A 22,982-nucleotide genomic window follows, 5' to 3' on the forward strand; every position below is an offset into this window, starting at 1 on the left:
AGACATCTACTTGATTATATGGCTTTCAACAATGGTCTAACACCCTAGGTCAAGTGATGTGGGACGAGATAACCAAAGTAGACATCTACTTGATTATATGGCTTTCAGCAATGGTCTTAACACCCTAAGTCAAGTGATGTGGGACGAGATAACCAAAGTAGACATCTACATGATTATATGGCTTTCAGCAATGGTCTAACACCCTAAGTCAAGTGATGTGGGACGAGATAACCAAAGTAGACATCTACTTGATTATATGGCTTTCAGCAATGGTCTAACACCCTAAGTCAAGTGATGTGGGACGAGATAACCAAAGTAGACATCTACTTGATTATATGGCTTTCAGCAATGGTCTAACACCCTAGGTCAAGTGATGTGGGACGAGATAACCAAAGTAGACATCTACTTGATTATATGGCTTTCAGCAATGGTCTAACACCCTAAGTCAAGTGATGTGGGACGAGATAACCAAAGTAGACATCTACTTGATTATATGGCTTTCAGCAATGGTCTAACACCCTAAGTTAAGTGATGTGGGACGAGATAACCAAAGTAGACACCTATGTGATTATATGGATCTCAGCAATGGTCAAGCACTATTATGATTTTTTTACCAAAAAATATTTTTACCATTGCCCGGTATTCAGAAAGCACTTCAAAAAGATGCCACCAGTAAAACAGAACATCAAAGTGCTTTTATCAATTTTAATTTGCAGGAAATTTTAACAAATCATAGGATGATCTATTCTAACAGTAGTGCAAGATAATATTGTGTAAGGCAAACATCTTTATCTATAGCATTTTGGTCACACTATGCTACAATGATCTATTATTTATCATTTCACATCTGATCAGTAAAATACACTTGTTGTAATTTGCATATTTTTATTACAAAATGAAAAGAGTTAAATTTTTTGATTTTTCAACTGGAAACAGACAGAATTACTTTTCACTAAACTTTTAACCAACAACATTCAAGATACATGAAAAGTATATAAAGTGTAAATTCTACAAAAAAGCAAGTAGTGCAGTATCAAAATTTTCCCTAATTCTTTTACACTGATCATAATTTCTGTTTTTTTGTGTGTTTTTTTTCGGTATGAAAAAATTGTAATTAAATTATATTACTGGTATAAATATTCATTACCAAGATTGCTTCAATAAAAACATTAATACGAGATGTGTTTAGACTGCCAATGTGGCACCAATCCTCCAAAAACAAAATGATGTAAATGTTCGTTTGTTTCAAGTATAAATACTGCACACATAGTATAATTTTCGTAGTGAATAGTTTTAAATTGTAACGCTTAGCAGGAGTAGCCGGAACTACTTGGAAATGGTAAACAAACCATTGATGTAAAATAAATCCTTACAGCACCATGAAATTTGAGCAAAGGGGAGTATTTGAAGGGAGATAACTCATACAATTGAAATCTGTAAAAGGGCTACAACATATGAATTTTATATAATTTCAATACTGAAATATAAAAAAAACTAATTTTAAAACAATTGTTAGTCTTCAGATTTAGCATTTTAACTTTAATAATGTAAGAAAAAATATTTAAAGAATAAAATTGTGTACATTTGTAATTATCTCCCTTAGAAGGAAAGCCCAGAGAAACTTCAACAAAAGGATAACAGTAACTACATATATTGAAACACTATCACAGTTCAATTAAAACAATAAATATCTCGTAAAATCTTATATACTGTCAAAATCAACAAAAACAGGACGGAATGGTCAAAACAAAATATCACATTTAAAAATTGAAAGAATAAAGTTTCTCTTTCATATCAAATTCCAGCTTTAAACAAAAACACCAAGAAAAAAAACAGCATGGAGAATATTTCTAATTTACATTTCTATTAAAATAGGTGTTTGTATAAAATTAATTTATAAATTTAATGAAAATAATTATATCATGCTACATTTAATTGATCAAAGACTATAAAATATACTTTTAAGTGAAAATGAAATAGTACAAAATCCAAGGCAATTTGTAAAATAGACTTTCTAAAAAACAGGCAACAATGTATTGAACAAGACTTTTAGACACAATATACTTTCTTTTATGGACTTAGGACACAAAACAGTACTTCATCAAGAATATTTTTACATGAAAACTTGCTAAAACAAACAATAAATCTGTTTTTTTTGTTGAAAAGAAAAAGATCATCAACATAAAAATAAAAAATAGTGCACCGTGGTTAATAAGTAATTAACAAAAATTTACAACAACAATTAAATCAAATTTACTTAATAATACTGCTTAAATTATACTGTAACCTATCTCGTTTGGCTCTGTGAGAAATATGTAATTTCAGATTTCCTATCTGTTCATTTGTTTACAATATACTGATTTCCCATTTTCAATATATATATATATATATATATATAGAAATCTCATATAGTCTCAATATCTCAACAGAAAATTACATAACCCGATTAAATGTCCCATAGTATAACATAGTACAATAACAACTACATATGACATTATAAAGTATTATACATATTGCTAAACAGTGTATACACATTGCACATAAATAGGTGAGAGTGCTGACTTGGTATTTTATCCTAACTGTGTCACAATCCTACGACATATCACACGCTTAAATCTTCACTTAATCATTCATCACAAAATGTTATTTTAATAATTTACGAAAATATTCAAAAATGATATCAAATAACTATCAATTTCCATAATAAAACCTGACATTGTCTCTAAACCCAGCAAAATTTAGCCGACTCTTTGAATACCAATGGTGGATTCTGCTCTGATAACAAAGTAATCACATAACCATGAATGCCCTTCTTTTAGTGTTAGGATAAAATACAGCAAGAGAGACCTAGACAAATAGTAGAAAAATATACATAACATAAACTATGTCAATTACTTATCATTAAAATGATTTTCTAAATAAATAGTAATTAAATGAACAAGGTGCTTAACAATAATAAATTTACTCAAAAGCTGTAAAATTTTTATATCTAGAATGTTTATTACTAAAAGGTGAAGAATTTATTACTTTGCATAGACCTACATCACTCACATTAGAACATACATTTCAGTTAAAATTCTAAAAGTTCTTATAAAACTGATATGATAATTAGCAGTTATAACTAATTAGTTAACTACACTTCTATAATATCTTTTGTCACTTCAGCTCTCAGCTGGAATTTCTATAGACTGCTGTTGTGGTATGTCCTCTGGGGGTACAGGAGATTGGGACGGGGCAGGAGTGGTGTGTGATGACTCATTCGCTGGTACTTCATGCTGTGAAGCTGATGGATGTGCTGATTGTGGGCGTGAGCCACCCTTGCTGGATGGTGGCCTTGGAGAGTGTTTTGCAGAAACTGGTCTTACTACTCGTGTTATTTGTTGTCTCATTGGTTGTGGACTTTTGTCTATTCTCTGCACTATGCTTCTCTCCTGAAAAAATATAGTATTATACTATGAGGTACATGCATAATCATACCAAATTCTTTCCAGAACTAGAAGTCAACAAGGGGTGTGCCTAAACATTTTTGAATAAAGTACAGAAACAAATATTTAATACTGATGTAAACAGGTATCAATTTAGAAAAAAAAAAAAAAAAAAGTTAAAATGTGTTCTACCTTGATATAAAGTTTTGTTGAAATCTGAGCACTTAAAGTGTTTATATGCATAATGGTGACTGTTATGAATGTTTAATTATATTTTGATAGCTTTGTTTGGTTGAAAATGTTGTTCCCAGCAAATGACAGTTAAAGATTTTGTGTTACGAAGTTCCACCAACTTGTGGCATTCAAAGGACATCTTTTGTTTTAACACTTATTGGTAATCCTACATTTCATTAGTAACTGCTATTTACCTGCTTTATATTACTTAATCGGTGTCAAGACAGATGAAATCCTGCTTACTTCCAAAGTTATGCCATATTTTTGTACGTGTTGACAGTGATACACGATTAACCTTGAACATTAGCAACTTATTTTCTTACACGCAATTTTATGTGTGCTTGGACGTGATAAAGAGGATACTGGCAAAATGAATTTGAACTCATTAGCTAATATTATAGGTAATTATTTTTCACATACAAAAACATCTTACTAACACCATCAAATATTATTATTGTGCCTGTAATTTATTGTATTGCTTTTTAAATAATATATTTATTATTTACTGATGCTATTAAGTCATTTATTTTGTGAGACAACACTAGGCAAAGGTATTTTGCATAGCAAAATTTAAGGATTCAATATCTATAAACTATTATCGCACCGCGGGTAAATTATTACGTTGTGATTGGTTTAACGCCGTCACGTGGTGACCCCCTATGGATCCGTAGGGGGTTAGTAAATTTCATAGGGGGTTCATGACGTCACATCTACTGTTAATGGTGACGTCATCTATTAATGTTGTTGTGTTTCATTGTTTATTTTTCGACAAAATGCAGCAGAAAAAGTCCTGCGTGCGATAATTCTTTATACGGTTCACTACTGACTCCCTACGGACCATAGAGGGTGAATAAAATCCGGAAATTCGGCCTTTGGCCTCACCCCCTATGGATTTTACTAACCCTCTATGAATCCATAGGGGGTCAGTAGCGAACCATATAACTTATATTATTGTCATAAAAATTTGAAACAATTAGAACAGCAACAATTTAAAAAAAGATGGCCTAAGGATGATTTTTGACCCTGGGAATCGATTTGGAATAGCATATTATACCCATATACATAAATTTTCATTGAAATCCTAGCAAAATATTTTCTTTCTGAAAGTTTGTGATTTTTTAACACAATCTGAAGTTTTTACTGCAGTTTTTATAATATAAAATGCTGATGGACAGATGGTGATTAATATTAGCACTCCCAACTAGATAGTATATGGCAATGATTATATTAAATATGAATTAATGGTTAGTATGGAAATCTTTACTGTAATAGAGATATACAAACAGTGACTTTTAAATTCACAAATATTGTTCTCTATTACGAATGTTGCATAAAAATGTAGTCTTGTATTTAAACAAATTTTTCACTTTTAGTTTAGCTTCAATAAGGTTAATCCTTCCCTTATAAATGTTATAGAACTAGTCTAATAGTACCAACCTTTGTCATTACAGGTAGTTTAGCTTCAATACGACCCATCCTTCCTTTATATATGTTTCCATCAGCACCTTGTACATCTACTTCTTCCCTAGAAAAAAATCCAAGTAAAGTTATAATGAAAACAACAGTAACGTGGATGGAGGGGGCTACATGACCAGCACTATACTTGCCATCTTAATGATGATAATGATGGATGGCTGTTTTTAATGTCCAGTGGCAAATTTAAGGCATATTCAGGATGTGATTATGTTAATGTAATATAAATATGAACTCTGCTTTGTACTAGACCAACATGCACAGTAATAGTCTGAAGGAAGACGTTTCACACTTTTATGGACATACTATTTTGCTTATGGCCCAACCAGTCTGTACTCTTACTCCTAAATGCTGCATGCTGAGCGGAGAAGCAGTCTTTGGTAAGATCTGATTGGAGATTGATCCCACAAACTCTTTCACTCGAGGTGAGGGGGCAAAATAGTTCTGTAAAGGACTTCCCTATATAACTTCGATGAATACTTTTAAGCACTGTATCATTATCAATATTACTGTGAATTTAACAACCAATTTGTTAAGAGACTATAATATACATGTGTAACTTACTTGTAGAGTGGATAAATATTGGTAGATTGCTCTTCTTCTCTGAATAAATGGCTGAAAATAAAAAGGGTAAACAGTTAAAATACAACAAACAAAATTTCTCTGATAGTTTGATTATTCTTATTTTTACACTGTAAGTCGGTCTTTGTAGGAACAGCTTCCTGTTAGAGGCTTTTCTGTTGGTATAAAGTCTGTATTAGCTGATTCTCATTTGAATGTAATAAACCTGTAAATCATTCTTGTACAAGTAAATCCAATTTTGATCAATATTCTCCTGGTTCATATGTCTCACTATCAATTTTAATTGACTTTGTTTGGTATTAAACAGAAAAGATAATAATTTTAATCTGTGATATCCTGGTAAGGTAACTTTTACTTAATTTTAGGAGTTATCTTCCACAAATGTGTTCTTTTGTCATATTCTTATGTGGGAATATAGTTGTGTGTTGACCTCCACATGACCATTGTTTTGGAGTTACCTACCTCATAGGTGACACTTTTGTTATGTATATTAGTGACCTTTACATTACCTCTAGCTACCTCATATGTAACAAGTTTGTTATGCTTTTTAATGTGGGAGTGTAGTTGTGTGTTGACCTTCACATGCTTTGCCCCTCTATTTTGGTTTGTAAGGACACTGCCTACCTTCGATATGACAACTTAATCAAATGTAGTTGTCTGACTTCAAATGACCATTGTTTGAGAGTCATCCACTTCAGATATAACAACTTTGTTAATCTGGGAATGTAGTAATAATAATAATAATAATAATAAATTCTTTATTTAAAGAGGGTAAACACAGTTAGTTACAATTACTAATCTTCCCTGAGGCCCTCATATACAATACATGTAAAAAATAAAAATAAAAGAAAAAACATATTAACACAATCTTATAGACATGATAGTTCAATGTACATGTACCATAATTAGAACATATAAAACAGTTACAGATTGCATGTAGTGAATAGATATTATATACAAATCAAAATCATACATTCTAAAAAAAAAGAGTAATAGTTGCAATCATTTCAAGACTGAATATTGGGACTGTCTCAAGTATTGTTTTATAATTTGTTTAAAAGAAAAAGTGTTTTGCACTTTACGCATTTCATATGGTAGTCCGTTCCATAATACTGATCCAGAATAAGCAAAAGATTTTTTAAACAGTTCAGTTTTTGGCTTAGGAACTATCAAATTACCTTGAGTGACACCCCTTAAAGCATAAGGATTATTAACAGATATAAGTTGAAACTTTTGAAGTAGGTACTGTGGTGCTTCTTTCCGCATACATTTATGTAGCAGTAAATATTTGTGGTATTTGATTCTGTTTTCAACTGTAGTGAGTTGACGTTCACATGACTTTTGTTCAGGAGTTACCTACCCAAGATGTGACAACTTTGTTATGCATTTTTTTGTGGGAATGTAGTTGTGTGTTGACCTCTAAATGACCTTTGTTCAAGAGTAACCTACCTCAGATGTGATCTTTGTTATGGGTTTTTGTGGGAATGTAGTAGTATGTTGACCTCCACATGACCTTTGTTCAGGAATTACCTACCTTAGATGTGACAACTTTGTTATGCGTTTTTGTAGGAATGTAGTTGTGTGTTGACCTCCACATGAACTTTGTTTGGGAGTTACATACCTTAGATGAGACAACTTTGTTATGTATTTTTGTGGGAATGTAGTTGTGTTTTGACTTCCATATGACCTTTGTTCAAAGCTACCTACCTCAGGTGTGACAACTTTGTAATGCGTTTTTGTGGGAATGTAGTTGTGTGTTGACCACCACATGATCTTGTTGTTGCATAGTAGTCAGCTATCTCAGAATTTGCATAACTGTAAAGACATGAATACAATTTTTTTATGACAAGAATTACGAATTATTTCATTGAAAAAAATTAAAATGAAGACATCATTTCATAGATGTTTTATATACTTGTATGAAAAGTTGAATTCATAATGAAGTGATTGAAAAATGCGAAAATAATCATTGAGAGAATAGGCACTGAAAATCATTTAAATAATAATTTGAGGACCAACACTGATAGCAATCAGACTACTAATTAAGGTCAACAAAAGGCCTTCCAAAATAAACATCCTCTAACAATATATAATTCCCTTAACCCTTCATACTTAACTTTACTTAAGTCATTTGTGGCAAAAGGGAAACTTTCATAATTGATATACAGATTCTACAGCAAACTGACAGGGCTTGAACAAGAGAATGTTTATTTTTGAACAACTTTTTAATATTTCATGCTACAAGGGACAAATGTACTATATGAACATGCATGGACTACACATGAAACCATTGTTTGTTAGTAATGAAACATGCAACCATAACCAATGAAACATGCCAGTTTATTTTGATAGACTTTGATCGTAATCAAAGTAATAAAATGTGTAAGTTATATCATGTATTCATGTAACCAATGGCAACTGACTATACCTTTGAATACTGGTAAAAAAAATCTTACTCTTTTAATAAATGCCTTTCATTTATCAATAATTCAAGAATTTGACACAAATGTAAAATTCCTGATAACAGTAGGTGGTTGTATAGTATAAAATAATGAGGTAACTCTCCACCAGAGACCAAATGACGTAGAAGTTAGCAACTATAGGTCACTGTGAGGCCTTCAATAAATGACATGAATTTCAGTATATTTGTTCAAAATACAGTATTTCTTCACTGTGAGTTTGTTCTTGGTTACTTCCATTCTGAGTGGGTTTTCTCTCTATAAATACTCACAGCAAGGCATCTTTCTGTTGTTGAAGGGCTTCAAGATCTTGGCCAAAATGAACTAGAAATGCTTTCAGATCAGATTTACGCATTCTGGCTAACTGTTTCTCAGCCAATGCACGTTCAAAATTAATGTTGTTTCTACCTACAGGAGGTCTACAGATCAGAAGGACAGAGAAAAGAAAGAAAAGATAGGTATGAAATAGTATATATGTAAATAATGAAAGAGAAATCTTGTCCAACTCTAAATCTTTTTGGGAAGATATCAGCAATACCACTCGACTGAAAAGAAATATTTACACCAGACCAAATGAAACACAGGAAAGAATTCAAGATGATTGGTCAAAAGAAGCACATAACCACAAATCAGCAGCAATTGATGAATTAACTTTAAAAAAAAGTCAAAATTTTAGGTTGATGTATAATAAAGAAATCTATTTTGAAACAACATTAACTGATAGAACAGAGAAATTCAAAAGTTTAAAGATACAATGTCTACATTCATTCAACAAAAACTTTATTTTCTCACCAAGGAGAGAAAAATATCCAAGTAAATAAATAGATGGAGGAGCAGACTTTTTCTTAGTTTTGTATAGTATCTATTTTGGACCCTTAACAAGGTAAAGAAGTATATAAGCATATAGATTCCTGATGGAAATGTGCTTATAATTTCTGTTTTGACAATTCCTTTGTTATGGTTTTTATCAAAATATTTATTAGATTGTTAAAGTGTTTTTCTAATATGCTCAGTCAATATGTACTTATATACAAACTAAAAAACTGAGATCATAAATAATGTTCATAAATATTTGTACTAAAATTCAACAAACATTGAAATAATTTCAAAAAGATACTTTCTTTAGATCTGCCGACTTTAAACAAAAGATAAATCAATATGACCATATTAAATCAAACAAGTATACATGGTCAACCTTGCATGACCCCCACTATTATCTTAAATCAATTATTCAACTGCTAAAATATAATTAATATTTACATAAACTGGGTCAATAAGTTATGTATATTAAAGTGATTGTGCATTGCTTATAACAAAGTGAAATTAGACCTGGAATTATTGGGAATGAATGTCATTATCATATGAATGAAATGACATGTGGGGTTTATTTCAAATGAGACAGCAACCTAGCAATACTATGGAAAATGCCCATACTTTATGTCAAGTAATATAGCCTGAGTCTAAACCTAACATGTCTACCAAAGATTTGCTATTACAACCAAATTGTTAATACACAGTCAGTAAATTTAATTAAAATCTTGTACATTCTCTCACTCAGCAAATAACTTAAGGAAAATTAGGCACAGGGAACAGGTAAGTGTAATGTATACCACACCAAAAATCATTGTGTTACAAAGAAGTTGGCTAAGTTTTTGTATAGAATGCACAGCATTTTATCAATTTGACTACAGGTAACAGAACTTTTCTTGGAAAGCTTATCATCACTTAATATTGAAGACAAAAGTGTTTCAAAGGACTGACTTTTGCTCTAATAAATGTCTTAAAAGTAGTGATAAATACACACTAGCATTAACATAAAAACTTGAATAGAGCCAACAAGTAGTGGAGCTTTGGTGCACCGAGCAATTCAAGATAATTTGGGGACAATCAAATAAAAAGTGAAAAATAATGATGATAATGAGAGCAGAAATATGTGAACTGAAGAAGTGAAATAGATGAGTAAAACAAAGAATAGAAATTTTAGTCAATACAAACTAAGTCTTAGAGAAAACTGGGTAACAGATCTGAAAAGTGCTCATACATTACAGTTGTCACTGTCAAGCTACTGGCCATATATGAATTCATTATGGTTAGTAGTACCTGATAAAAGTGTGAAGGGAATAATTTTTTGAAAGAACGGACCGAAGGACAAACAGACAGACAAAGTGAATGCAATATAGCCCCCACTCCTAGATGAATGTATAATATAGATAGTTGTACTTTTTATATGAAATTGTTCTCTAGACATCAGGATATTCATATTTCTTACTTCATGAATAATGCATGGTTAAATTTTAGCTTTAAGGATTACTGAATGTCTGCGTCTATATCAAAGTACTCTTTACCTTTCAATAGAAGATTAATACATTTATTTATCTGGCAGAATTATAACTTAATTTTCCATTCCAAATTAGTATGTAAAACCTATTTTTTCATTATATTACTATAATATTTTGTTAATCATTTTAAATTTACAGACATAAAACCCTGTTTCCTTCTTTTTTCCCTCTTTATACAAACCTATAAAATAGCTTACCTTAAAACATCTTAAAATAAAAATATCAAAATTATATGAAAATAAAAAATTGGCTGGAATAATAATGATCACAAACCTAAAAAATGATAAAATTGTTTCATTTGTCACAAAAGATTTCATTTAGAGTATTTTGTATAACAATGTGCTTTTATACAAATGAAGTTACACATGTACTCTACTGTTACACAATAAATCTGTTAGGGGGAAATTTACATAACCATCATATTTTTTCAAACCATTCGAACAAAAGTCCTTAAACACTAATGTACTTTATATTGCTTAATTCAAGAAAATGAACTTCAAATACTTTTCATTCATCTAGGATGTATGAGTCACATGATAAAATACCTATTTAACCTACACAAATAACAAACTTAAACATGCAATGTATTGTAGTTTAGATGAATAATAATTACAAAGAAAGAAATACAATCACAATTGAGTGAGATTTCAAACTTGAAAAGTGCTAAAGGAAATCATGCTGAATGTGTTTCTTCTCCAAACCACCTGCAATAAACACGGATAAATGTGATGTGTACTATAAAGGGAGATAACTCAGTTAATATTTGCTGGTGCTACAAGCAGAGAGTATTAGTAAAAGTGAAGGAATTTATATAGATTTACCGAGACCCTGGTCTGTCAATACCAGCATACATTCTGTTAAAGGAGAAAAACAAAAAAGAATACAAATTTTAATCTAATTAAGCAATTAACATATTAAACTACCAAATTATGATATTGTGAGAAAAAAAATACCACAAGAAAAATTAGAATAAGAATTAATGTGTTAAAAAGTAAATTTATCAATGTGAGAAATTTGCAAGCAAAAATATTATGAGAAAAAAAAACCAAAGAAAATATAAAAAAATTAAAACTTGGGTATTTAATTGAAAATGTGCTCTGGCTCGAGCTTTAAACAACTATGTTACCTGCTTTTAACAAGTTTCTATTGAATCAAATTCTGAACAAGAGACATGCATGTATAAATACCATACCCATTCTACACAAGCATACCAAACACCTTTATCTTTATCAAAACATGCCTTAACTTAGAATAAACTGTTGACACAGAGAAATGTCTTGCCTGTGTGTTATTTCGATAGTATAATTCAAATTTTGAATTTTAACACTTCTGTGACTTGGTTGAGGTGAGACAAAAAATTGGGAAAAAATATCATACTTAATGGACTTAACATTGTACAGTACAATAAACTTTAAAAGGTCCAAACAGATTGCTTCCCAGGTCAAATATCTAATTAATGCATTTAGCCATTCACAGAACTACATTTTTTATGGGGAATACATTGTATTTTCAGTTTAAGAACCAAAAATGTAGTCCTTGTTTGCATGCTAATAAAATCATATTACTATTCTATATTCCTGTTTTTCAAAGTGTCTTTGTGATTTCAGGCAACTGATAAATATAACTGATATTACTGATTCTAAAAGGAATTCACCATGCAGGTATAATTGAAAAAACCACTCTTTCAATTCAAACATGGAAATTTAAACAACATATGACTAACAAACATTCATTCATGCAGATAGATTACATATGAATGACTGTTTGTGTTGGTTGATGAGATGTTCAAATTCCAATATAAGAATTAAAAAAATAGTTAACTTTTTTATTACATTGATTAAAGTAAATATGAAGTGTTTAAAATGTTTTTTTTTCTACTTTCAAATAAAGAGGAATTTTTAGTGTAGGATAACATTCCCAACTATATGGTGCCATGGTTGTGAAAGTTTTCGGCTATTCTAAAAACTTAATATCTGATTTACTCTTTGAAGAATTTTATTAATTAGCCTTCATCAATGTAATGAGTAAAACAGCCCATTTTCTTGTCATCAGCAACATTTGAATAGTTTCAACAACATTATTACTTGTGTTTTATAGTTTAAAACAACTACGGAAATTTTCAAATCCCCTGTATTTTTTTCGCTTATTTCTGAAAGCTCAAATGGAGAGGAACTCGATTTGAGCTTTCAGAAGTATGCGAAAAAAAGATCAAAGTACAAATATTTGTATCAGGTGAAATTGATATTTTCCATCTTTTTTTTCCCTTTAAAGTTTGAATGTATAAGAGCTATAAACTTAGTGACTAACCACAGCAGAGATTTTCATAAGGAATTAAAAAAAAAACAATGAAAAATCATTTTTTCAAAATAACTCAAGTTGGGCCACTTTAAGCTTGGAAACTGAAGTGTTTAGGAAAATTTTTTTGACATACAACCAAAAGCTATCTGAACTATTTGGAATTTACCTCAAAAGGATTTATTGTGTAATGGGAACTATTAAAGACTACATTAAATTAAATGGCATATTTCACATAGGGATTTTTATAAAAAAAACAAATTTTGAGGAAAAATGTATGTACTTAAAGCTTTTGGCACTTTTGAGGAAATGGTTGAGGCCAGATACCATTAAACCTTAAGCAGCATTTATTTGGTAATAAGTTTGTAGTTTTTTTAATTCTGTTTTAACTTGTTACATGTAATCACCTAATGACAAGAAAATGTGCTTGAACTACAAGACAAAAGGTGCAAGGATTTAATTGGTGAAACAGGGCAGGACTTAAGTACCGTTTTAACGTGGGACTCATCTTGGATCTGAAATCAATATTTCTGCCAGTGACAAAACATATATACAAAATATCAAAATTGAAAAAATATGAAACTCTCCTTTTTTATGCTGAAGAAAATTTTGCATTGTCATTGCATAAATTATAGTAAACTGGAAGAACAGAACCAAGGTATTTTCATTCTGCATTTTGGTACTTTTTTCGGTTTAGTACCCATAGATATGCATTTAATGAAAATAATATTAATCTAATTGATGTGCACATACATTGTTTCTGATCATATAAACAGAATAAATAAGAAAAGGGTGTCTGAGTGAGTCCTACTTGTTTTATTCTAATTAAATATTCAAGGAGTAAACTGAAATAAAATAGGTCTAAACTACAGTGTTAATCATAATCTGTAAATAAAAGAAAACAATTCATGAAAATTGTTTTACATTATACTTATAACAGTATTTTGTCAGAAATGTAGGGAATAAGCAGCAAATTAGAAAAATTCCATTATCTTTCTTGACTTTAAATTTTAAAGAAAAAGTCAAAGTTCAATTGCCTCTGCAAAGGTATTGTATTGATTTTTAATAAGAAAACATCTCTCAAAAATTTTGAAGGATAAAATTTACTATATTCCCTACTTTTACTGATTAAAGTTAGAGAATTTGTATACACAGCAATTTCTAGCTTAGCAACTAAAGAATTCACACCAAAAAATTATAATTATATTAGCAAAGCCTTATACCTCTTTGCATGTTGTCTTATCTGGTCTAATTCGAAAGTAGTGTAAGGCCTAGGTGATCTTGTAGGGTGTAGTCCATTATGAGTTGGTAATGATGGTACTGGCCTGAAAATAGAAATCAAATTGAACAGGATGATAAAACTAAATTTTCATGATGAGTTTTCAAAATTAGTATTTTTAAAAATAAATGGGGAATGTGTCCATGGGACACAAATGATGACCCTGCTTGCACATAACTTTATAAAGGAACATAACTCAAGAACGGTAAAAGTGATACTACCCAAATTCGTAATTGATCTGAGTTTTGTGGTACTAAGTATTGTGTATAAGAGTCATAACATTTGGTTGAGGCAAACTTAAGGATGTACACCTCTGAGGAGCCAAAAATTTCTAGAATTAAACTTTTTTTCTTAACCTGATTTTTGGGTTTATAAGACTGTAAAAAAATAATTGGTGAAGAAAAAATCATATGGTGGTGCACTTCTTTATTTGCTACGGCCCTTTGAAAGTACCCAATTTTGATGATTTTCCCATTTTTCATCAATTTTTACCCATTTTTTGGGCTATTATCGTGAAAAAAATCATCTGATGGTCATATATATATTGTCAAGGTTGTCTAGTTCCCCCTTTTGTTGCTTGGATTGGTGTATTGGTTCCATAAAGTGACATAAAAGTATGTACTGTATGTCTAAAGGTCTAGTCATTTCATTCAAGTAGTTGGGCAACACCGTAGAACTATGATAAGAATAATGATTCAAGTACAGATTTGGTATATGGAAATAAATCATCACATACATCTAAATAAGAGAACTTCAAATACAGGGTTTTAAAAGATCACATGGAACACCTAAACAAGAGAGCTACAAATACAGGGTTTTAAAAGATCACATGGAACACCTAAACAAGAGAGCTACAAATACAAGGTCTAAAAGAATTTCAAACAACACCTAGATATAAAAGCTCTAACAACATGATCATGAGTCAAATAATCACGAGGAACACCTTAAAACAAGAATCAACTAAAATAAAGTATATGAATAATTATTGGTAAACCAGAAAGATAGAATGAGACTTTACAATGGGTTAAAGCCATCACTTGCTGCATCTGTCCTATCGTCATCTCATAGTAATGGCATAAGTTGTCAAATACAGTTATATCTCCTATGTCCCTTAAGTCATATGAGTCAAAGAATAAAACCCATTTTTGGGCTATTATCGTGAAAAAAATCACAGTTCCACACTTAATTTTTTTTTCATACTTTCAATAAAGATGAATTGGACCAATTTGAATAAATTCAATTTAAAAAAACTATAGGTAGGTGTTAATATAAGAAAGTTTTATCATATTTTGATGCTTTTTCGTGTCAAATTCACCATGCTGTCAATTTTGTAAATTTGAGATTTTTCTCTGTTTTAAGAACAAAATGCATATTATTTCAACTTCTTTGGTTTAAATGATTGAAAAAATACATATCTAAGAAATTTAAATAGAAAAAAGTGATATGGGATGTACATGTTTCTGGTAAAATCATTTCCTGTACCCCTCACCCTTTTTCTCAAAATTTTGGCTAAAAAGACTGACTTGATTGGTAATAAAATTTGAAAAATTTATTACTCAAAAACTACTAATTGTAAATACACAATTTTTTCACAGAGTTAAGTTTGATTATGATATTTATCAAATTCATTGCTATTTTCCACTTGTATCACATGTTTTGGAAATAATTCCAGAATGAGATTTCAACGAGACTGAAACGTCAGAAGAATACATCCTTAAGTTAGAGAACGGAAACGAAAAATTGAGCAATTTTTCCATTTGTAAAGGGGTATAAACTCATAAAAGGTAAAAGTGACACCACCCAAATTCAAATTTGATCTGCATTTTGTGGTAATAAGCATTGTTTATCAGTTTCATAAAATTTGGTTAAGGCAAACTAAAGGTGGAGAACGGAAACCAATTTCTGGACGTACGGACGGACAAGGGTAAAAGTCAATGCCTCTGCCAAAAAAACATATGTTAAATGTCCAAATTCAAATATTAAAAGAACTTACTAGAAAACTGACATATCAGCAAGGGTCCTGCTTGCACATTTTCGTATTAGGCACAGAAATTAATTAGAAATACTAATGTAAACTATGCAATTTAAGTTCATGGAGTGTCCAAGCGTTATGTATTTTGGCGGTTAACCAATGCTTTCTGACACAGGACATCATTTTGAAATAGACAATTATTACTACTTATAGATTTTCATTGAAATCCTAGTAAAAACAGATGTTTCTCATACTATATTTCATTGATAAATGTACAATATACAATACTAGTGCAACATAATTGTCATTATAAGAGTTCCTTACCCTGTTGGCACAATATCTACTGGCCGATCACATGATATGCAATGGAATTTCTGTATAAGTTGTCTGAAACAAACAAATGGAAAATTATATTCTGATGGACATGTAAGTTACTTGATTGTGGATAGTAATCTTTTTTTTATCAATTTATCCGTTATATTCTGATGCATATATATCTTGCTCATGAAGAAAACTTTATTCTCAGATCTATTGAAATAAGGTAAATACACTCTTTCTTTAAGCAATATTTTAGTTTGTTCTACAATTGTCTGTGCCTTATTTGATCCTCATTTGTGAAAACAAGGTAAAAATGACAAAAGCCTTCAGAATAAGCCCAACTTTTTTTCTTATACCCAACCACCCATAATTTTATTTTAATTGATACCACTCCCTATTTGCTTCCACCCCATTATATACAGAAAAGATGTCATGTGGCGTCCAAACTTCCCATACATTTTTTTCAGGAATAGTCCTTAGCCAAACGACTCAGATATAGGGAAATACAATACTTTGTGTGAAAAATTCCAGCTAAGATTTGTTAACTTAATCGAACCTTCTAATTCCAGCAGCATCATCTTCAGACCATTCTACAGGTGCTTGATTTTGTTTCTTCAGTTTTTCATTCAATGCCTTCAGACGACTTTCTAACCATTCTTTAAGTGGATCTAGTTCTAAGCGATCTAGTTTCCCTTCAATATCATCAGTAAACACTTTACATTGATGGTTCCAAGCTTCCTCCTATGGAATATAAACAAATAGATCTAATTCAAACACACCTTTTCTCTTTAGATATTACAACATAAAATATATCTGATTCTAGACTTGATTTGGAAAAATTAAAACACAGTTTTAAGGCAGTTATCTGTTAAATGACTTTATTTCTTTTCTACCTATGATCAGTTATGAAACTTATCTAATCAGATGATAGATGAAGTTCCTTTGGTTGTTTTCAAACATTTTAACCATAAGAATTTTTACATGTAATACATCTTCGTACTATAATTTGAATATTTGAACCACTTAGATAACAAATAATTTAGCCTTAACATTGGACTAAGTCCATTAAAAAAATTTATAATTTGAACACTTTGGTCTTTGATATTAGTAGTACTTTAAATTTGACATTTGAACAATGTGGAGTTATAATTACATAACCTGAACATAAATGAACATTTGATGCATGAAGATTGGTAATAAATGAACAGTTTGATATACTCCTTACATTTCCTGCAAGTTTATCCAATATTTCTTTAATCATCTTGTTGATGTCATTAGTTGTTGTATCAAACAAAGAATGGTTGACCTTGTTGTCCAGTGACCTCTTGTCTGCTTTCTGTTAAAAAAAATATGAATAACATCAGTCATTAAATTTTAAGTATCCTATCCATTTAGTTAAAACTTTAACAAACTTATAGTCACGGCATATACTCCACTTTACAATCTTAAAAACTATTCTTCAATTAATATTGCATTTAAAAAATTCTGAAAATAGTAGGAATACATATTAATTTTGACATATTCATAAACATGAGATGAACAAATGGCTGGATTAAGACTAATTATCATATTGCCCACTTTCTAAGGTCGATGGGACATAAATATCATATTAGCTAGCATGATTAAAAGCTTATTGTGCAGTCCATGAGTACTATTAACAAATAAATTCTATTATGACTTACAACATCCATTTCTGATTGGACAAATTCCTTGTCAGCCTTGTTCTCTTCAAGTCTGTCACAATAGGCAAACAGTTTCTGTAAAATATTTAGTAATATGAAAATATGATCAATTGAATTACAACAGGCCACGTTGTTCACATATAAAAACTAACCTGCTACAGAAAAAATATGAAGCATCATGAATTGTCTATAACATATGGTAACCATGGATATTTTCACAGATTGTTCTTTTCCTGATTTACAATGTAGACTTTTTGCAATGGGTATAATTGGAAAGTGGAAAAAAAAATAACCCTTCACATTAAAATTCTTGATTTGTAAAAACTATTTGCATGGGCAATATTTTCGGACACTGAATTTGATCAAGAAATAAACAACGTAACCTCAGAGCAAATGTTTTCCATGTTTACCATGTTTACGATATTCTGCTGTCAACATATTATTTGTTGGGTGCCATATTTTTTACTTTGACAAGAAGTTTATGTTGTTAATGGGCATTCTGTTGTGCCATTTTGCCATCTACCTGTCATTAATGCAATTCTTCGCACAATTTCCATGAAAAGACAATGTTAACCAAAAATCCTAAATTATCATTCAGTACACATCCAATAGATTTAGTGTAAAGATGTCATAAACAGTCTGAGAAAAGCATGCCCTTGTGCAATGCCAAAATATAAGTATTAACAGGATGTGAGACCATAAAGACCATAAGTGTTCATAACTGTATAGCAATTTATATTTATGTTATGTTTTAATTAATATAAAAAAAAAATGAATGTAAAGTCCAAAGTGTTGTCTAATGTAGAAGAATATAAAACTTGTGTTTTCATTATGATAAAGATGTGAAATTAAGCGAGAATTCTTGTTAGAACTAACACTTAAAATGTCAATTATGGACACAATTTTTGTACTTGAACTTGAATTTCCCATTTATATAATGAAGTCTTAGCACTTTATCATCTTTTTGTTGATTTTGAAATTACCTGAAATCATCTGATCAATTTTTGATGATAGTGTTTAAAGATAATGTTTACTTATTAGAGAAATCATATTGATGCTTTGATTATAATTTTATAATTGGATGTGTTCTAATATTTTATAATGAAAAGATAAATTTCTGGCACACACAAAGAGAATTATTTTTATCTAAATTTGTTGAAATATTTGTTAGTTTGTATGATTCATGTGGACAAACAGAAAAATCAATTGAGAAATCATCCATCTCTTCAAGCTTTGTGCAATCTTTTACTTGTGTGAAGGAATTTCAAACAACCTTAGAAGATCTTCAGACCCACCTTGTGGAGGAAAATCTTCAATGTATGCTACTAATGTGAATGTGAAGATATATAAACATACCTCAATTTCTTTAGCCCTGCTGGCATTTTCCTCAAGGATGTCCTTGGTTGTTCCATGGAGTTTCTCTACTTCAGCCTGGAGTTGTTGGATTGCTGCCTGTGCTCTGCCGAGGGCATCACTGTCCTATAGAAAGATATATTATATATTTATAGTATAGGAAAGTTTTCTGACTTCTGCGGCCTGGATTTAGGATATACTAGATTTTTTTTTAAATACAATAGGATAAAATTAGTTTTCCAGAATAGGTATAGGATAGCAGCTTATTATGGCATTCTTTTCTTGTCATGAAATATCATACCAGTAATACACAATCTGAGCTACATTTGTATTTACTTTACTAGTATATTAAATATTAATAAAGATATGCACCAAAAAGTTACTTTTTCCTAATAAACTCACTTTAATAGAATTGGGTATTCTTTAACAAAATAAAACATAATTTTGCATAGACAAGAAAGGCCAGTTCATATTTTTGGGCTGGCTCTCCAATTTAAGTTATATTGGCCCATCATAGCTAAATTAATTCACACTAAATTCTATTGATCTGAGACCAAAGGACAATGATATAAACAACTAAAATTAAATTCAAGGTTTCATGTGGACATACAGTATAGTATGCATTATACATTCCTCATTACAAATTTTACAGTCGTTTAAAAATTCATGCAAATTTGCTATATGTATATTTTCAACATATTTTTTACTGTTTTATTAAGCATGACATTTGGTGAAAATGCAGTTTTAATTACAGAAGTGAGTCGACTATGTAAAAGAGCCTTAAAGTACTCCAATAAAACATGTACCTGAAATGCATAACCAAGGAATGTTATTTGTTGCAACTGTAAAAGTTACAGGAAAAATGACTGCATTGGTCAACATTTATGATGTTCTAGGTTGATAACATATCTACCATAAAAGCCTTATAACTAAGTAAATATATTATGTACAACCATCCACAAAAGCTAGCATTAAATCATAAGTGCAAAAATATGGTACATTCTTTTATCTGCCTGGTATTAATAAAATTTAATTCAAAATATTAAGCACAACTAAATTATTTGTATTCCTTTGATTGTTATGATTTTTTTATCTTTAGTTTAATAACAAGTTTGTGAATCTCAACAATATCAATAACTTTCAATGTTTGTTATATCATAGGTAACAAAGTAAACAAACTTTCCTCGACCTGATTAAGTAAACTCAAGTATATGTTTGTTACACCTTTAAAAAGAATGTCTTAATTATGAATCATTATATAGGTTTTAATATGAAATAAAGATGTTATTATAAATTAAATACTCTCCATTGAACATGGACAGAAGCAACGAATGATGAAGCAATTTAATCTAGAGATGTAAATATGTGGAAGTTAAAAATAGGTTGACATGCAGGTGAAATAAAAGGTGAATCAAGGTGAAGCCAGGTAAAGCCAGGTAAAGCTATCTATGTACGCCCACCTCTCGCACTGTGTTTGGTCTAGAAGTCCTGTTACTATGGCGATCCAAAACAAAGTTTACTTCTGATAATCGTCTTAGTACTGGAGGACTTTGAAAAAATACTGACTCCAAATCCTTATTGTAGCAATGCGTAATAATAGAAAAGAAATTAATAAAAGACAATATCTTACTGAGAGAAAACAAGAGTTAATGTATATAGAATGTGGCTTAAATTAAGTTCTCAATAATATATATATATATATATATAAATAATTCGTCTAAACAAACAATGTTAGATCTGTAAATTTGCGGAAGCAAATTTTTTTGTTCTTCCCTGGCCGGGATTCGAACTCATGCTACTGAGATATCGTGGCACCAAATCGCCTTGCACTATTGCCTTACGCGCTAGACCACTCGACTACCTAGGCTCGATATATATATATATATATATATTAATAAAAATCCATAAGTTTTTCGTACACAGATAAGTGCAGTTTTTCAAATTACATACCTTTGTGATGTAGCACTGTTTAGAAATTATAATACAATGACAAAAATATAACATTTATTGAGTTTCAATGCATAAACTGCAAAACACTAGAGATTCAAATTACAAAAATCTGGAGGCTACTCATGTACTAACTCATATAATAAAAGTGAAGATTTTAACCAAATTCAACAAAACTTTGGTTCAGGAAAAATGTAATAATATAGAATACATATATGAATTGAGAACTTAATTAGGGCCAGAGGCTGTCGATGTACGTTCTAATGACTGTAAGAATGTAATCTCAGATTCAGCTGTTTCTTACTTACCATTTCACCCATTCCTGCTACTTTAGCTCTTAAAAGAGCAAACTCTACTCCCTTTGCCATTTTTTTTAACTCTTGATCAAGATTGAATATTTTATCTCTAACATTGTGAAGCTGATCATTCAGGATGAAAGCTAAAATCCTCAGCTTGTTGTTACTTATAACTAAATCTCCTACTATAATAGTTGAACCATCAGAGCTGTCACGATGGCCTGGATCCTTTGTAAATATATCCAACATATCTTGTTCAAAATCCTCCTCTTCTTCTTTACTCATCTTTGTTATTGCTTCAACTGATGGTTGTTCACTTGAACTCTCTGACATTATACCTTCTAATGGATCGGGTATAACCATATCCTGGAACAATTTTAATCTCTCCTCTAATGTTTCTACCCTCCTCTGTAGTGTTTCCATTGCTATTGCCTGCATTTCTTTTTCATGTTGTATCAAGAGCAGTTCAGCACTCGATGCTCCTTTTGCTTCTAGCCCAGAGTCCTCACTACTCTCTGTTGCAAATGATACACGTCTTTTTTCTTTAAATTTTTTCGCTGCTTTTACAACGGCATACATTGTGTTAGCAACAGATTCTCCACCGAGCTAATTGTTAGAAAAGAAATAGAGAAGAAAGGAACAGCAGTTAGTATTTTAACAGAGGATAGTATATTAACCAAGGATAGTATATAAACAGAGGATAGTATGTTAATAGAGGATAGTATATTAACAGAGGATAGTATATTAACAGATGATAGTATATTAACAGAGGATAGTATATTAACAGAGGTTAGTATATTAACAGAAGATAGTATGTTAACAGATGATAGTATATAACAAAAGATATTATACTACTAAAGGATAGTATATTAATAGAGTACAGTAGTTCTGCTGCAAAAAAAAAATGGCCAAATTTTGACCTAATTATATGTGGGTGAAGAATGAATCCTTAGATTTTAAGGCTGAAAAGGGCATCCGACTTATAGTCGGACCAACTTTTACTCGAGTAACAACAGTATTAACAGAGGATAGTATATAAACAGTGAATAATGATAGAGGATAGAATATTAACAGAGATATTAGAATAGAGGTTATTGGAATACTTAGTAACTGAGCAATACAAGATACTTCCATCAGACATATCAACAGTACACTATTTTGTGGAAAAAAATCTGATACCTATAGAAACTTATCTGCTCAACAGATACTGGTTCTATTATGGAAAATGAATGCATTTATATGACTTTTTACAGATTTGAACAAATGGAGTGGACATTTTTTGATGAATGATAACTGATTATGTCTGTTCAGTGGAAACTATTACAAGA

General features: G+C 30.5%; 1 protein-coding gene across 8 annotated transcripts in view; it reads right to left on the minus strand.

Moving 5' to 3' along the window:
• Window positions 1-690: 690 nt before the first annotated feature.
• Window positions 691-22,982, minus strand: part of LOC127708654 (glutamine-rich protein 2-like) — a 52,231-nt gene continuing 29,939 nt past the window's right edge. For 2 of the 8 annotated variants that reach the window (XM_052213718.1, XM_052213719.1), the window contains 13 exons: window positions 21,667-22,260; window positions 19,415-19,537; window positions 18,059-18,133; window positions 17,602-17,712; window positions 16,933-17,117; window positions 16,383-16,445; window positions 14,031-14,132; window positions 13,296-13,322; window positions 11,334-11,366; window positions 7,422-7,529; window positions 5,697-5,747; window positions 5,097-5,184; window positions 691-3,431 (listed from right to left, as the gene is read on the minus strand). In XM_052213718.1, coding sequence (XP_052069678.1) covers window positions 3,162-3,431; window positions 5,097-5,184; window positions 5,697-5,747; window positions 7,422-7,529; window positions 11,334-11,366; window positions 13,296-13,322; window positions 14,031-14,132; window positions 16,383-16,445; window positions 16,933-17,117; window positions 17,602-17,712; window positions 18,059-18,133; window positions 19,415-19,537; window positions 21,667-22,260 — 1,830 coding nt within the window. In that variant the 3' untranslated portion in view covers window positions 691-3,161. The other 6 variants (XM_052213724.1, XM_052213725.1, XM_052213723.1 and 3 more) reach the window with 4 other exon arrangements.

This window comes from Mytilus californianus, unplaced genomic scaffold (genome assembly GCF_021869535.1).
Source record: "Mytilus californianus isolate M0D057914Y unplaced genomic scaffold, xbMytCali1.0.p SCAF_7, whole genome shotgun sequence".
NCBI classification, from domain to species: Eukaryota; Metazoa; Mollusca; class Bivalvia; order Mytilida; family Mytilidae; genus Mytilus; species Mytilus californianus.